This window comes from Hyperolius riggenbachi, chromosome 1 (assembly GCF_040937935.1).
Source record: "Hyperolius riggenbachi isolate aHypRig1 chromosome 1, aHypRig1.pri, whole genome shotgun sequence".
Classification (NCBI taxonomy): domain Eukaryota; kingdom Metazoa; phylum Chordata; class Amphibia; order Anura; family Hyperoliidae; genus Hyperolius; species Hyperolius riggenbachi.
Window position 1 is genome coordinate 431,038,468 of NC_090646.1, and position 18,670 is coordinate 431,057,137.

The 18,670-nt window shown below is 42.5% G+C and overlaps 1 protein-coding gene across 1 annotated transcript in view; it reads left to right on the forward strand.

Moving 5' to 3' along the window:
• The window catches only part of DAPK1 (death associated protein kinase 1), a 264,648-nt gene that overhangs the window by 228,381 nt on the left and 17,597 nt on the right, over nt 1–18,670 (forward strand). The window contains exons 19-20 of the mRNA XM_068237212.1: nt 10,723–10,800; nt 13,577–13,799. Coding sequence (XP_068093313.1) covers nt 10,723–10,800; nt 13,577–13,799 — 301 coding nt within the window. The remainder of the gene's footprint in view (nt 1–10,722; nt 10,801–13,576; nt 13,800–18,670) is intronic.

Sequence of the window (18,670 nt, forward strand, 5' to 3'; positions counted from 1 at the left end):
CCCTAACCGGCCCCTTGCGGGCAATCTGATCACCCACCCACACTAATAGATCGCCCGCAGATCCGACATCAGATCACCACCCAAGCGCAGTGTTTACATCTATTCTCTCCTCTAAACACCCACTAATTACCCATCAATCACCCCCTATCACCAGCTGTCACTGTTACCCATCAGATCAGACCCTAATCTGTCCCTTGCGGGCACCCAATCACCCGCCTACACGCTCAGATTGCCCTCAGACCCCCCCTTATCAATTCGCCAGTGCAATATTTACATCTCTTCTTCCCTGTAATAACCCACTGATTACCTGTCAATCACCTGTCAATCACCTATCAATCACCCATCAATCACCCCCTGTCACTGCCACCCATCAATCAGCCCCTAGCGGGCAATCTGATCACCCACCCACACCAATAGATCGCCCGCAGATCCGACGTCCGATCACCTCCCAAGTGCAGTGTTTACATCTGTTCTCTACCCTAAACACCCACTAATTACACATCAATCACCCCCTGTCACTGCTACCTATCAGATTAGACCCCTATCTGCCCCTAGGGCACTCAATTACCCGCCCACACCCTTAGAACGCCTTTAGACCCCAGCCCTGATCACCTCGCCAGTGCATTGCTTGCATCTATTCCCCCCTCTAATCACACCTTGAGACACCCATCAATCACCTCCTGTCACCCCCTAGCACACCTACCCATCAGATCAGGCCCTAATTTGCCCCGTGTGGGCTCCTGATCACTCGGCCAAACCCTCAGATCCCCCTCAGACCCCCTTCCGATCACCTCCCCAGTGCATTGATTGCATCTATTTTCCCCTCTAACCACCCCCTGAGACACCCTCAATCACCTCCTGTCACCCCCCTAGCACTCCTATCCATCAGATCAGGCCCAATACAACCTGTCATCTAAAAGGCCACCCTGCTTATGACCGGTTCCACAAAATTCGCCCCCTCATAGACCACCTGTCATCAAAATTTGCAGATGCTTATACCCCTGAACAGTCATTTTGAGACATTTGGTTTCCAGACTACTCACGGTTTTGGGCCTGTAAAATGCCAGGGCGGTATAGGAACCCCACAAGTGACCCCATTTTAGAAAAAAAAGACACCCCAAGGTATTCTGTTAGGTGTATGACGAGTTCATAGAATTTATTTTTTGTCAAAAGTTAGCGGAAATTGATTTTTATTTTTTTTTTCACAGTGTCATTTTTCACTAACTCGTGACAAAAAATAAAATCTTCTATGAACTCGCCATACACCTAACAGAATACCTTGGGGTGTCTTCTTTCTAAAATTGGGTCACTTGTGGGGTTCCTATACTGCCCTGGCATTTTAGGGGCCCTAAACCGTGAGGAGTAGTCTAGAAAACAAATGCCTCAAAATGACCTGTGAATAGGACGTTGGGCCCCTTAGCGCACCTAGGCTGCAAAAAAGTGTGACACATGTGGTATTGCCGTACTCAGGAAAAGTAGTATAATGTGTTTTGGGGTGTATTTTTACACATACCCATGCTGGGTGGGAGAAATCTCTCTGTAAATGGACAATTGTGTGTAAAAAAAAATCAAACAATTGTCATTTACAGAGATATTTCTCCCACCCAGCATGGGTATGTGTAAAAATACACCCCAAAACACATTATACTACTTCTCCTGAGTACGGCGGTACCACATGTGTGGCACTTTTTTACACCCGAAGTACGCTAAGGGGCCCAAAGTCCAATGAGTACCTTTAGGATTTCACAGGTCGTTTTGCGACATTTGGTTTCAAGACTACTCCTCACGGTTTAGGGCCCCTAAAATGCCAGGGCAGTATAGGAACCCCACAAATGACCCCATTCTAGAAAGAAGACACCCAAAGGTATTCCGTTAGGAGTATGGTGAGTTCATAGAAGATTTTATTTTTTGTCACAAGTTAGCGGAAAATGACACTTTGTGAAAAAAAACCAATAAAAATCAATTTCCGCTAACTTGTGACAAAAAATAAAATCTTCTATGAACTCACTGTACTACTAACAGAATACCTTGGGGTGTCTTCTTTCTAAAATGGAGTCATTTGTGGGGTTCCTATACTGTCCTGGCATTTTAGGGGCCCTAAACCGTGAGGAGTAGTCTTGAAACGAAATTTCTCAAAATGACCTGTGAAATCCTAAAGGTACTCATTGGACTTTGGGCCCCTTAGCGCAGTTAGGGTGCAAAAAAGTGCCACACATGTGGTATCGCCGTACTCAGGAGAAGTAGTATAATGTGTTTTGGGGTGTATTTTTACACATACCCATGCTGGGTGGGAGAAATCTCTCTGTAAATGGACAATTGTGTGTAAAAAAAAATTAAACAATTGTCATTTACAGAGATATTTCTCCCACCCCGCATGGGTATGTGTAAAAATACACCCCAAAACACATTATACTACTTCTCCTGAGTACGGCAATACCACATGTGTGGCACTTTTTTGCAGCCTAACTGCGTTAAGGGGCCCAAAGTCCAATGAGCACCTTTAGGCTTTACAGGGGTGCTTACAATTTAGCACCCCCCAAAATGTCAGGACAGTAAACACACCCAACAAATGACCCCATTTTGGAAAGTAGACACTTCAAGGTATTCAGAGAGGAGCATAGTGAGTCCGTGGCAGGTTTCATTTTTTTTTGTCGCAAGTTAGAAGAAATGGAAACTTTTTTTTTTTTTTGTCACAAAGTGTCATTTTCCGCTTACTTGTGACAAAAAATATCTTCTATGAACTCACTATGCCTCTCAGTGAATACTTTGGGATGTCTTCTTTCCAAAATGGGGTCATTTGGGGGGTATTTATACTATCCTGGAACTCTAGCCCCTCATGAAACATGACAGGTGGTCAGAAAAGGCAGAGATGCTGGAAAATGGGAAAATTCACTTTTTGCACCATAGTTTGTAAACGCTATAACTTTTACCCAAACCAATAAATATAGGCTGAATGGGGCTTTTTTTATCAAAAACATGTTTGTCCACATTTTTCGCGCTGCATGTATACAGAAATTTTACTTTATTTGAAAAATGTCAGCACAGAAAGTTAAAAAAATCATTTTTTTGCCAAAATTCATGTCTTTTTTGATGAATATAATAAAAAGTAAAAATCGCATCAGCCATCAAATAGCATCAAAAGAAAGCTTTATTAGTGACAAGAAAAGGAGCCAAAATTCATTTAGGTGGTAGGTTGTATGAGCGAGCAATAAACCGTGAAAGTTGCAGTGGTCTGAATGGAAAAAAAGTGGCCGGTCCTTAAGGGGGGTAAAGCCCTAGGTCCTCAAGTGGTTAAGGTGGCCATACACTTATAGATTTGCAGCAGATTCGACCATCAGATAGATTTCTGTCAGATGCCTGTCAAGTCGGAATCTGACAGGAATCTATCTGATGTGTGCCACACACTAGGAACAGATTTCTAACAGATTTCAGAATGAAATCTATTGGAAATCGATCTAAATGCATTATTGGACCATTAGATCCAATGCAACTCTATGGGCCCTCGATCTGCTGGCAGCAGCAGATCGATGTAGATTTTCCATCCTGTCAGATCGATCAAAATCGGCCGCAAACCGATCGGCAATCAATTTCCAATCGATCGATCGACGGCTGAATTTGACCAGTGTATGGGCCCCTTTACTCTGTCCTATATTGACAATGCTGTTACCAACTTACCATTGCTGTGACTGAGGCACATGGATATCAGAGGGCAGGGACGTTTGCCACAGAATTCACTGCTACACCAGGAAGAGGAAAACTGGACACCAAAAAGAGGGAGACTAGTAACAAGAGTCTTCGTTGGGAGTGCAATTTGGGTAAAGAGGTGCCCCAGTGTGAATAAAATTCAGTGAAACACGTTGCGCGTTGCCTGTGGTAAATAAATATCTCTGTCTTTACAAAGATCTTGTCATTGAGGTAAGCCACCTCATTTTTTTCAATTATATCTTGTTTTTAATTCAATTTTATTCACACTGGGGCACGTCTTTACCCAAATTGTACTTTCTGTATTCCCCAGCATACCCTGTTGGAGGGGTCTAGACAGACTACATATGGTATAAATAGTAGATAAAGACTAAAGGTGACTGGCACTCGAAAGGGCTGGAATAGGCAGTCGGAATTAAATACCAAGCAGACTGTGCTCTTTACCTGGTGAAGAGTTCACAATGTATTTGCTGAGAAGAAAAGCAGGTCCAGCACCAGTCTCAATGCTTCAGTGAAATTTTTAATCCAACAGGTACAGTGATTACAAGCACATGGAGGTACAAAAGGACGGCCTGACAGCCGTTTCGCAGGTCCCCCTGCTTCGTCAGAGGCCAAAAGTGGGGTGTACATACATAGCTCCATATAAATAGCCCCCATATTGCATAGGAATTAACTCACCCCCATCTCGCCAGGCGCCAGCCAGCAGCAATGCGGAAGCCGCCCCTGCTAGTCTATACCCATCCTGCCAATCCAGATTCGGTAGCTTTATCAGGACGTCCAACGTGTCAGCCAAGTAGGAGGGAATTTGGATCAAGAATGGTCTCAAAAGATATTCCAAATATTTGGACAGGGGTTCCGTAAGGGACCCTCTGGCAGACACTATTGGACGCCCCGGAGGCTCCTCCAAATTCTTATGGATTTTTGGCAGAAAGTACCAAACCGGTTTTTTAGGGTAAGGTGGTAAAAGATCCTCTCCTAATTTCTTAGGCAGCCACCCCAGTTCCACTCCCCTCCGTAACAGAGTTTGTAGTAAACTTTTATAGTGGTAACTAGGGTCTTTGGAGAGTTTCTCATAAAATTTATCAGGGCCTTCTAGCTGTCGAAGGGCTTCCTTTACATAGTAAGTTCTTGACATAACCACCAAATTTCCACCTTTGTCAGCCTTCTTTATTATTAATTTGGAGTTGTCCTTTAACCAATTTAAAGCTGCAAATTCGTCGTCATGGACCCTTTTATGTTTAATATGGGAAGAGGCGTGACTCACTAGAGAGCGGGATGGCAAGTAACCATCTGCTATACGCCGTTATTGGAAGTGCGCCCGGCGTGTTCTGGTTGCTAAGGCAGCCAGATGAATCACTTCTCTACTCCTCCCCTCTCGACATGTGGTGTCACGGACGCGTGGCCATACGCGGCAGAGGGCTCTCTGCCGTGATTGGCTAATGCAATTTCTTCTGTGATTGGCTACAGCGGCAGTTGGGAGTACCCGGAAGGGGCGGCTTCCGCATTGCTGCTGGCTGGCGCCTGGCGAGATGGGGGTGAGTTAATTCCTATGCAATATGGGGGCTATTTATATGGAGCTATGTATGTACACCCCACTTTTGGCCTCTGACGAAGCAGGGGGACCTGCGAAACGGCTGTCAGGCCGTCCTTTTGTACCTCCATGTGCTTGTAATCACTGTACCTGTTGGATTAAAAATTTCACTGAAGCATTGAGACTGGTGCTGGACCTGCTTTTCTTCTCAGCAAATACATATGGTATAAATAATAGCGATAATCTATCACTTTTACTAAAAAGAGACCCAGGTCCAGCTGGACCACCCCGAGTGGAGTCTGGTTTGTTGTCCCCACCTGCTTCCTGTGGTCGATTGCCCCTCTGCAATCTGCCTTTGTGAGTAGTACAATTACCTTACCTGTTGATATCCCATATATGAAAACATATTGTGCTATTGGGCTCCCGTTTTTGTTTTGTTTTTTGTCTTCTCCTCCAGGGTGCTGAGTCACCCCTACTACTCTACTTCATTGGGAGCAGAACAATGTATTTTCTCCCAATAGACCATTTTTTATTTAAAGGATACTGAAGTGGCATTCGATAAACGTAGGTACCTATACTACTAGTCCTACTGAGAAATGATGTAGCCCCTTTGTGCAAATGAGGCAGCTGAATGTCCTGAATAGTAAGTAGAAGGCGAAGGAAATTGGCTGAGGAAATGATGCTGATAGCATTTTAGTGCTGAAAAGTGTAAATAGTCAATACTTCTGTTAGTTTTGCAGCAGAATGAAGCAGATTTTACATCAGACTGTCGTGGCTACTGTTTAGAATTCAGGCTTCAAATTCAGATCTTAAACTGAAAAGAAAAATGTGATTTTGCTCTATGTTAATAATTTTCTCTTTACCATTAGTAATACACATACAATCAACTACCTCATAGGTTTGTTTTAATTTCAGGTTTGCTTTAAAGCGTTGTTATACATAGTTTGAGAAGCTTGAAACATCAGTTTTTGTTTTCCGAATTATAGAAAACATTAACACTGATCCAAGTTATCACTAGATTGTTAGTTATTCAAGACACTGGTGATGCTAAGGCATGTTGCATTCCTGGGTAATGCAGCAAAATGCACTAACTGAACACATGCAAAATATACTAAGTCAATGTCTTGTTGTATGTAATCTTCGAGAACATGAAATTGGTTGCTATGTAAAGATATCGCTGCCATAAAGCAGAACATTTTTCTATAGGTTTCAGGATTACTTCTCCAGCTAAGATAAGGCAGTAATCTGTGTAAAAAAAAAAAAAAAGTGAGAAACTAGACTTTGGTTTAATGTCAGAAAAACAGGAAATATTACTCTAATCTTCTGAACTTATGGGCATTTTACTGTTTAGCTGTTATATAGAACAATTAATTTCTGAATGATGATGTTATAAATCCTGCACTTGTATGTGACAGCAGATAAGATCTCCCTAATAGACATTTAATAAGGACACAGAAAATTCAGCATTTCATTTCCCAGTGTTCAGATATGCATTAAATCCATGACTCGAAAAGAAGTGTGGGTGTGAAATCACAGCTTTACTTTCTTTTCCAACGCTTTATTTTTAAAGAAAACAAAAAAAAATGAATTAAAGTCAAAGAAAATTGCCCAATATGTAGCACAGTCACAGTAATAATACTGTTGACGGTAACTCGCAATCTCTCAAAATTGCATTGATATAGGTTGTGTGTTGAAGGTTTAGTGAAAATGCCTCTTACAGTCCTCTTCACTTGCTGTTGGACTTCTCACTGTCTCTCCCCTGGTGGGCTGGCTCAGTAGTGCTTGTCTTGCAGTCCAGAATATTGATCCCCAATCTCTCTGTTTTCATGGTTCTCAGCAGATATCTCTGGACAGCATTTGTTTACGCCGTCTGCTTTTCCATCTCAGTCACAAACCTTTTATTTCTGTGGCAGCTGTAAAATAATTTTAAAACTTAAGCGTTCTGTGAACTGCATTTCTCCCACAAAAATTTTGAAAGTTTTTCTCAATTTAAGTTAATGTCGTATGATTGCATTGCTTAAAGTGCATAGGCAAGATAATCTGCACATTCAAGGAGAACTGTAGTGAGAGGAATATGGAAGCTGCCATATTTCTTTCCTTTTAAGCAGTTGCATGGCTGTCCTGCTGATCCTCTGCCTCTTATACATTTAGCCATAGACCATGAACAAGCATCCAGCAGATCATGTGTTTCTGAATTTTTTGTCAGATCTGACAAGATTAGCTGCATGCTTGTTTCTGGTGTGATTCAGACATTGCTGTAGACAAATAGACCAGCAGGGCTGCCCGGCAACTATTGCTTAAAGTGAACCTCCAGACTAAAAATCGACTCAGCAGCACTGAAAAGGCCTGGTGTTTCTTTAACTGTTTCACAGCATCAGAACTTTTTTTTCTCTTATACAAGCCTAATTTTTAGCTGCACAGAATGCAAAACTGCCCGGCCATTTTGCCCCTAATGCTGTGCAAAGCATGATGGGATTTCTGATGATGTTCTCGTTCTGCTGTTTTGGTGCATTTTTTTTTTTTTATTTTTTTTTTTTACATTTTGAATTTTACATTTGAAGCCTAGCACGTGCAGCTGGGAGGGGTAATCAGGACACAGGACAGTTGGAACTGTCTCCTGCTCCCAGTCACCTCCTTTTAACCAAAAAGATGGCTGCCCCCATGACAAAGATGGCAGCCCCCATGAATCACAAACATTTGCCTGTTCTTTTAAAATGGGGTGGGTAAGAGATTATATTACCTATCTATTCTAATTAACATAACTAATGTAACTTAATGACAGTATGTTTGTTTAGGCTGAAGTTTCCCTTTAAATGGAAATCAATATGGCAGCCTCCATATAACTCTCACTACTGTTCTTTAATTCTTCTACCCACCTCCTATGATGAACAGTATATATTTGCCAACTGTAATAAAGCCTACATACTTGTATTTCAATCTAAAATATTGGTCATGTGACCTGTAACCTAAGTTTATTTAAAAAAAAAAATAGTATCACACAGAGTGCCTATTGTACCACAGAATATTGTACCACAGAATACCGAAGGTGCAAAAGAGCTTCACACAATCCCAGCAACCAGGAAGATTACAGGGTGGCAAGAAACAACCTTAACAGGGAACAGAGTAGTCACAAAGTATTACACTGAAAGGTTGAAACAGAACCTCTCCTATAATGACTCATAAGCTGCCGCCACCAACTACAAGACACCCCACCACCACCACCACTTGCAACACCTAGCATTGAGCTAGCTGAGAAAACCAGTAATTTGTACTGCCGATTCAGGAAGCAGGCAGGACCTGTGGGGCCTCCAATGGCATCTGCTTCCATTGACGATGTCCCAAGTCTAAGCTTGCCTCTTCTAGTTGTGTGCGCGTCATATGTTTTGTGCAACCTGACCATGCTGGATGCCAGGGAAGCCTTAGGCCCTGATGGAGTGTCACCAGCCTGCCTGAAAAATTGTTCAGGGCAGCCTGCTCCCATTCTCACCTCCATCTAATCCAAATCCCTACAGGAGGACAAAGTCCCTGCATGCTTCAAGAGGTCCACCATCATTCCCATTACAAAAAGCAGGGGGCCTCCAACCTAAATAACATCAAACCTGTGGCCCTTTCATCAGCCATCATGAAATCCTTTGAAAGAGAAATTCTCTCCCTCGTCAAGCTCTCCACATTGGCCCAAATGGACCTGTTTCAGTTTGCGTTTAGAGCAAACTGGTCTACCGATGTCATCAACTTCTGCCTGGAGCTTATCAGCGACCACCTGGACAGTTCGGATTCGTATGCCAGGATCCTCCTCCTAGACTTTAGCTCGATATTTAATACCATCTACCCTAGCATACGACAGGAGAATGTTGCAGCACTTGAGGTTCATCCCACCCTCCTCCTGTGGATCACAGACATCCTCACAAACAGGTCTCAGGTCATATAGCTGGGCTCTAGCTCCTCGCAACCCAGGGTTGCCACAAAGCTGGGTCCTGTCACTGATGCTGTTCTCCCTATAAACTAATAACTGCAGTTCTACAGAAAACTCTGTCAAGGTCATCACATTTTCTGATAACATTACCATTGATGGCCTTATCACCAAAAATGATGAGCAGGCCTACCATCAGCAGGTGGATAGAGTATTCCACGAGATGATCATTGACTTCAGGAAGCATGCTCCCACCTCCAATCCACATCGACAGCACTGAAGTAATACCTTCTGCTGTCTCCTGGGCACAACCATCTCGAACAACCTGGGCTGGAAAGCCAACATTGCCTACACCCAGAGGTAAGTACAGCAGAGACTATCCTTTGCCAACTGAAGAAGTTCAATATGGCCCAACAGCTTCAGACAAGCTTTTACTCTACTATTAAGTCACTATTGAGTCTGTCCTGACCGACACAAACCACAGAGGGTCATCACATCAGTAGAGGGGATTACTGGACCTCCTCTACAACTCCAGACTGCGTTCTAGAGCGTGAAGGATTACCAATGATCCCTCACCCAGGCCATCACTTCTTCAGTCGACTTCCATTAGGCCCCCAGAGGTTTCGGGCCATCCCCATTGGTTGTCAACCTCCTGGACTCTCTTCACACCCTCTATTCTGATTCCTATCAGACATCGATTGTGTTAAGTATTTCTCTCCCCAATATGCTGTGTCACCCCATCTGTCTGGGTAGATCAGGGAAGGTAAAAACAAACTGTCTTTGCAAGTTATGATGAGTTATGTACACAAAATCAGTAATGGTAAGATAAGATCAGGCTAACTGCATCCTGCTGAACATTCAGAAGATGTGGAATTAATGACTCATGACTCAAGAACAGTGGTTTTATATGAAAACCTGCAGGCTCTTATGTCAACATTTCAATACAAGACAAATAACATGTAGATTGTGCTTTTCTCCTGGCGGACTCAGAGCTTGAGCTGCAGCCACTAGGGTGCGTTAGGGAGTCTAGCCCATGGACTCCTTACTGAATAGGTGCTGGTTTACTGAACAGGAAGATTCGGGCAGAGGTCTTCTGTGTCAGAGGCAGAGCCCTTAACCATTACACCATCCAGCGATTTTCATAGGCTCCCCTCCATTGTCCCCCACTTATGTCTGGTCTAATAGAAAACAAAGGAGCAGTGCATGCTCTGTCCACTCCGTTCTCCATGTATTCCCACACTCTTGCGTTCTGGGCATGTGTACTTCAGAAGTGTTGCTCATGTTTTAACAGTGATTCAATGAAGAAGTAATGCTCTGTTCACAATATGTCTTTGCCTTGCATTTTGACGGACTGAGCAGCAGACTGAAAATGGACTGCATCTGTTTTTCCATGGGCCAGTTCACATTAATAGGTTCTGTTCTGTTTGTTGCAGAAAAAAAGCCTCCTGCATGTATTTTTTACTTCATTGTTAATCGCCATCATAGTGTCTGGTCGAGGCTTCCTGAGCTGTAATCTGAGGCATGTGTAAAAAAATGTGACCTAATAGCCCAATATAATGTATTTCTATCTCTATACTAGGATGGAAAAACTGCAGAAGACCTTGCCAGGGCTGAGCAGCATGAACCGGTTGTCAGTTTGCTGTCAAGGCTTCGGAAGGTAAGTCCATTGATAAAACTAGACACACTTTGAGAATCAAATTATTTTTGGTCTGCAATGCTGTCACATATAAGCCACAAAACAGAGTATTGCTTTTAAAATTTCTGATGGATGCAAGTCTGTTTTTAATTGATGTGTGGATTTGATTAAAAGGAATGTTTAGTGTATTTTTTCTTTAATTGACTGTATAGTGAGTTCCTGTGAATCTGGACTACCAACTTCTCCTCCTTTCCCCACTTGACAGCTGCCAGCCTTCAGTATTGCTTCAGAGGTCTGGTGATGAGGTCATTGTGGGACTATGAGAACACCTTAACGTATCTAATCAGCCTTAATATATACAGTGCAATAATAATGAAGCAACACTCTGGAGAGTTAAACCATGTGTATAGAAAGCAAATGAGTGTTTATAACCCACAGGGATAACTATGTAATAAATAAATGTAAAAATATCAGTTTTATTACATCTACTTTAAAACTCTTGTCAAGCATTAACAGGCCACACACAACGTAATGGGCCTACACTAGCCCAGCAGTACACAAGGAAGTCCACATGTAAATGGAGTATGGAATTAACAAAGTAAAATAGATTTATGTGTAGGGCTGTGTCTTTGGACATCTGACTTGTTTTGTGAATAAAAACCACTTCCTCAGGGACCTGTCAAATTCTTCAAAAAAAAAAAAAAAGCCTCTAATAGAAAAAGAAACAGCAGGCCTGTAGGAAAGAAGAATGGTTTAGCTGGGAAATGACAGGAAATAAAGAACAGAAGAGACAAATAAGGCATAAACTAATGGAAAGGAAAGCAAAGGCAGAGAAAAGGAAATAGTGGACAGAGGGAATCATAGATATGGTTCTCCACAATGTAATGTTACCGTAATTAAATAACATGGCAACACACAGAGCATTTGTATACTGAGACATAGCATTTAATTACAATCTAATTTTTAGCAATGCAATTATGCTATTTACAATCTTGCTATGGTTACAACTCATGTCATTCTTTTATTGTTTTGCTCAATGAACCCCAATGTTTGTGTTGTGCTTTCGCTGCAAATATATATTTTCCCATGTAACAGCAGAGCACGGCACTGCTGCCATTCTCCCCGCAGGAAATGTCTATGTCTGCGGAGCCCGTGTCAAGATGCGCTTACTCTATTTGTCCTGGGAGCCCATATTTAACGCATAACACTAATAGGATTGAACAGCCTGTATTACTGTCAGTTTTGTGATGTATGCCTCCCTTTGCAGAAGGGTTGACGAGGGAAACAACCTAGTGACTCTACCACTGTGCTTTCCTATAGAAATATTCTTACATGCAATCGCAAGAAGGAAAAAATATATTTGAATAAAGTAGCATAGCTTTGGGTCATTTATTACATATTTGTAGATCAGTTTGTATATTTGGGCATCACCCAATTAGAGAATTTAATACAATAAAAATTGACATTGCACTATAATTCGTAATTTTTCTTAAATATTTGACACGATACGGGACATACATAGACCTTTGAAGGGCTTTCTGCTTTATTAGAAATAGTCATTTGTTTTTTAAACTCTTTATATAAAACCTAGGCTGTGCGCATGTAATATGCATGTCACAAAGGACACTTGGGCATACCGGTAGCATAGATTGCACTAATGCTAGGTACACATGATGCAATGTTTGGACAGATTTACTGTCAGATCGATTATTTCCAACATGTCCAATTTGATTTCCAGACGATTTTTCATAAAGTGAACAGAAAATTGATTGAAAAATCGGTCAGAACGCAGATCGGACATGATGAAAATAATCGATCGGAGTGGGGAAGGACTTCTCCTTTAAATTCTTTGAAATGGTACGAAACCATTAAGATGGGCATCTGTCAGGGTCAATTTCACAGCTTATTACGGTATATACTGTAGCTGAGCCCCAGAAATCAGTTTTTCAGATTCAGTGGGCACTGGTTTTTGAGATAAGACACCAGGGGTCAGCCATTATAAAGCTGAGTGCCGAATATTGGATTTGCAAGGCAATAGGGTTAGACGTTAAGGTTCAGAGCAGTTTTAGGAGGGTTATTGTTGGGGAATAAGGTATGAGGGAGGGGATAACGTTAATAGTGACAGTTAGTAGGTTAGGCATTTAGGAAGGGGTGTGCATTGGGAAGGGAGGTTCAGGAAGAAATTAATATTGGCAGAAGGGGTTACAATGAAAGGGGGTAGGTTAGGGGTAGACATTTATGTAGGGGGTAACGATGGGAGGGTGTGTAAGGATTAGGCATCAGGAAGAGATTCATGATTATGTATAGGTTCATAATGGGTTAGGTAGTCCTAGGCATTCGGTAACAGGAGGGCTTGGTTAAGGGATAGATGATAGATCAGAATCTGGTTAAAAAAAAAAAAGAATCCACCACCGGAAAGCGGATAGTCAAATACTGGTAACAGAACATAACCAATATTTTACCTATCGGCATTAATCAGCACACAAATTAGCATGCACCTTTTTTAACCATAAGGACAGGAGCACCAGACTAACTAGATTTTTGTGTACCGTATGTGTGTATTTATGTGTAAGTTAGGAGTATTCCCTAATATGTGAAAAGATCTCTGGATGTGGATCATGTAGGAGCCACTCCCACCTTCTTTTTGGGCTGCATCTTGTATCATCTGAACTCTGAAACCGTGTTCACGTGCCTGTATGAATGAACCTGTGATGATGAAACCATTGTTTCCTGTACAGGATTTTCTAATAATGTAGAAGTTTACATTTTGTGAATTTCCCTTATTATTTGTCCACAGGACACATACCGAATTCAATACATCCAGCAGCTGAGGCCTATACAGAGCCCACAGCCAAGGATAAAACTGAAACTGTTTGGACATGTTGGCTCCGGGAAGACCACACTTGTAGAGTCCCTGAAATGTGGGCTTATTCGTAGCTTTTTCCGTAGGCGCCGGCCTCGCCTTTCTTCCACAAATTCATCCCGATTTCCACCTTCACCAATGTCTTCCAAAACCTCAGGTAACGTTTTGAAGTAGATTTCTAGTTTATTCCAGAGTCTTACAATGTACAATATACTAGTAATGCCACATTGCCTCTTTAGGATGTTGTGTTGTGGACCTAAAAAGTCAATACTGGTCAGCACTGTGCAGGTAGATCAATAACTTCTGGACCAAACCTACCATAGATGTACATTATATGTATTGGGAGGAATACGGTAGGTGAAACGAATGGACTTGATTATAAAACCCCTCCTATCCTAGCATTGCCTTTGCTGGCACCCTAGCCCTGTGTCTATAGGCGCCTTCTGCGGGAAAGGTGGCTCCCCTAATGTCCCCACTCACTGGGGAGAGCAGATGGTGCATGCCATGAAGTTGCCTACCGCCAGCAGGGGTTGTGCAGAGGGGTTGAAGCTTGTGTCTGCATTGCGGGCAAGCTCATCAAACTGAATAATGGGGTTCTTTAAGGGCTTAAGCCTCATCTACACGGTACAATTTTCCGTTAGATTAGATCTATTAGATAATTTCCAACTTGTCCAAACGGATTGTGTTAGATTTTGGGTACTTATCAAAGCAAAATCTATTGCAAAATTGATCTGAAACTATTTGGATGTCTACACATGATGTAATTTCTTATTAGAATCATCTAATAGATCAGTCTATCTGATGGAAAATTGGACCGTGTAGATGAGGCTTAACTTGCACAGGTTTCTGACAATCCTCTGTCTATAGGCCCATACACACGTCGGATTTTTCTGAACGACGGGTCGTTTGAACGTCCCGCCGTTCAGTCGTTCGCACGTGGAGTCCGACGTATGTACGGACTATCGTTCGCGTGATAAGACTGGTTTCCAGCGATCCCCCGGGCGGATCGCTGGAAACCAGTCTTATCACCCGAACGATAGTCTGTACACACGTCGGATTTGACGTGCGAACGACGGAACGTTCAAACGACGGGTCGTTCGCAAAAATCCGACGTGTGTATGGGCCTTATTGGTGACTGACAAAGTAATTTGAAACTGAAAAGCAGATAACAGGATGACAAAAGCCTGTGTACACTATTTTAAGGCTGGTACACATCTTTCACGAAAAACGGCTGAGGTGGCAGAGAACAACCGCCTCAGCCAATAATCAAGCATGTGTACGGCAGCCCCTGACCCCAACCCGCAAACGATCCGCCCGGCGGATAAACGCACCCCATGCAACAGCCAGTCGCACTGTCTTTGCCACTCCCACGCCCTCCGCGTGATGTCACGCACCGCTCTGCCCCCCGCACGCATAGGAACAGAACACGTTGTCAGCTACACAGCTGACGCTCGTCTGTACAGGCTGACCCAGGGGTGTTGCGGGTCTTCATCAAGGGCGTGAACGCCCCTTTCAGCTTAAGTGCAGACTGGAGACACAACATTCATACAATTAGGACATTTGAGACAAATGAGATCTTTCATCTATGATGTGCCAACTATAGATGGCCTGAAGGTAAAGCAGAAAATCCATTTTAAGTGTTCTGTTTGGGTTTCTTTTTCTGCATTATTTGCTTTAAGTGAACAACTTAAAAGATGGAAATGTATACTGATGTTAGACGAGGAAGCAGAGGGATTTGATTACTGCTTTAATAGAACAGCATGTACCATTCTATTCGTATCCTAGCACTAGTGTGCAGTAATAACAATGCATGATATTATGACTCCGATACTCAAGTCAGGCTAAGTACGGTGCTCAAGTTACAAATGAAAATGCTTTTAATCCAGTGATTTCTTACCACAGCTGTACAAGCGCCTATTCATTACGCTGAACATATTGGCATTGTTCCAGTGAATAGAGATCATCTTTACAAAGGGAAGACCCCTTAAGTGTAGACTGAAAAGAAACCTGAATTGGCGGACATGGGACAAAGGGCTTTAATTATTCAGCGTAAAGTGCAGTCACCTTTGTGTTACATTTTTCTTAGGCAGCTGTTATTTCAGCAGTGAATAACAACCCCTTTACAATGCAGTGGTGTCATGGCTGTAGTTGGTAATATCAGAGAACATTAGCTACAAGTGTCAGGTTTCCTTAGAAGCCTATAATAAATTGTGCTTCCTTTCCTCTATTTCCAGTGCTTGCTCAGACATGTGGCTCCTTTGACCCTTTATGATTATGCACATTATGCAAAAGTGTTCTGCAGCCTGAGGCAATCAGTCTGATGTCACATGCTAGTGTGTTTTCTCATTGCTTGCTGTTAACACAATACCTTGCTCTTTGCCCAGTGTTGTGAAATGAGTACCTTGTTTAAGCAGAAATAGAATAAGCACTTACCTCAGAGATATCTGTGGAAGTGAACTTTGTGTATTTGTGCTATACTTGCTTGTGCGGATTTATTTATACATCTGCTGGCGTGGGCTTCATAGCATGTGTCTTGTAACTGTTTACTTCATCGCGGCTTAGGAGACCTGATCTGCTGAGGTATAAGTCATAGCATTGTTATGCATGTATAACCTTTGCTCAACCTTAGAATTATTTACACATGTGAATGCAAATAAACAAATGACCCGAACTAACCTCTGAGGCACAGCGAAGAACACGGAGTCACAGATCATTATAATATATTATTTGTTATCAGCAGATACTCTGGGTCAGGACTCTATAGTCAAAATCGGTGAATATAGAAATATTATTCATTGTAGATCTTAAGGATGGCATGCAGTGCCTCTATCACGGATTAACCAAACCGAACGTCGGTGTACGATCAGATGCTTGTATGTGTGGGGTGGGACAATGAAGGTGCACTGTTCTTTACAAGTCTGTGTGCAGATCCCTCCTGTGACCTTCTGACTGAAGTCAGACTGGCTTAGCCACATCTTGTTTCAGGAGTGTGATTCAGACACTATAGCAGCCATAGAGATCAGCAGGACTGACAGGCAACTGGGATTGTTTGAAAGTAAATAAATATGGCAAAAAAAATAAAGTTAAAGTGTACCTGATCTGAATAAAAGAAAAAGTTTTATACATACCTGGGGCTTCCTCCAGCACCATCTGCTCAGATCGCTCCCACGCCGCCATCCTCCGCTGTCTGCAACTCCGGTACCAGGTCCCGTCACTACAGCCAGTCGGGGCCAGTCTACGCTGGAGAAGTGTGCCCTCTACATATCTCCAGCAGTTGCTGGAAAAATACACAAACAGCGCACTTCTCTTACGTCAGACTGGCCACGACTGACAGAAGTGACGGGATCCCGTTCCGGAGCTGCAGATAGTGGAGGACGGCGGTGTGGGAGCGATCCGAGCGGATGGGGCTGGAGGAAGCCCCAGGTATGTATAAAACTTTTTCTTTTATTCAGCACTGGTTTCCTTTAAGGACACAGGATCAGAAGAACAGCCAGGCAATTTGCACTATTTAAAAGAAATAAAATAAATATATGTTAGCCTCCATATTCCTCTCAGTTCAGGTGTGCTTGGAGGATGTAATGTAGGCCCTATGATTTAAATCTTTTCGTGCTTGATTCACAAAGCGGTGCTAACTGTTAGCACGCCTGTGAAAACCCCCTTAGCACGTCTAAATGAGCTTTTCGCGCGTAAAACTTTATGCGCGTAAAACTTTACGCGCGTACTGCACGGAGCGCAGGGCGCTCCGCGCGAAGTGCCCATTAAAGCCTATGGGACTTACCACGCGCATAGGACTTTGCGCGCGCAAAACTTTGCGCACAAAACTTTGTGCGCGATCTGATTGAGAAATCCGGTGCTAACCTACTTAGCACCCTGGTTAGCACGTCTAAAGACTTTAGACGTGCTAAGTAGGTTAGCACCGCTTTGTGAATCAAGCCCTTCATGTCTTAATAAGAGAACGCAACAGCAACCCAAAGCAGTATGTCACATTGTATGTTGTCTGGTTTGCATTTCATAGTCCTCTTAGCTCAGAACCTGCTGGTAAAATACTACCTAGAAGCAACAGATTGAATACTGACTTCTTTTTTTGCTGATTTCCCCTGGTGGTATTTGCATCTTAGATAATTAAGTGTAATTATGTACAATTTAAATGGTTTCTTCGAATTCATAAACTGTTATAGCAACAGTGCTGCCACATTTTACTACAGTAGTTAAGTAATGTGATGCTATATTACATTTTTTTCTTTTGCCTCCTCTGAAGTGGTTCATCTATTTGGAAGCCTATTAATACTACTCCTGTTCATGGGGAAGCTTCTGGTAATACATTTTGTAAGCAAAGCAGACTTCTACCACCCAAGTTGCCTGTCTGTTGTCTGCTACTATATGAAGTTTTAAGCGATATCAAAAAGAGAAAGTTTATGGTGCCTATAATAACAAGATTTATCATACCTTTTTAGTTGCTATGTGCAAACTCTGACACATCATTGCATTCCAGCAGATCTGGAGGTGTGTTTAGCTTCTAAGGGTACAATGGTTAATTTGCATATATTCAGTAGTGTTGCACTGGGAGACATCTCAAGCTCACTCCAACCTGAATTATCGCAAATTCTTTCTGTTTTAAGAAAGCAAACTTTTGTTTTCCATAGCATTTTAGTAAGGGGGATTTTAGGACCATTGTAGCCCCTTACACACTCCAATGGGTTCTGGTTCACCATGAGCTTGCTGGTTAGTCTGTACCTCTGGGTGTTTCAAGCCCTACTCCATAGAGCCAAATTAATCCATGCCATGCACTGATGAGGATCAACCAATCCAAAACAGTCTGTATGCATGTTGGATTATTATGGCTAACATGCTGACACATCATTGCATTCCAGCAGATCTGGAGGTGTGTTTAGCGTCTAAGGGCAACAATGGTTAATTTGCATACATTCAGCAGTGATGCACTGGGAGACATCTGGGAGCTCACTCCAACCTGAATTATCGCAAATTCTTTCTGTTTTAAGAAAACAAACTTTTGTTTTCCAAATTCTT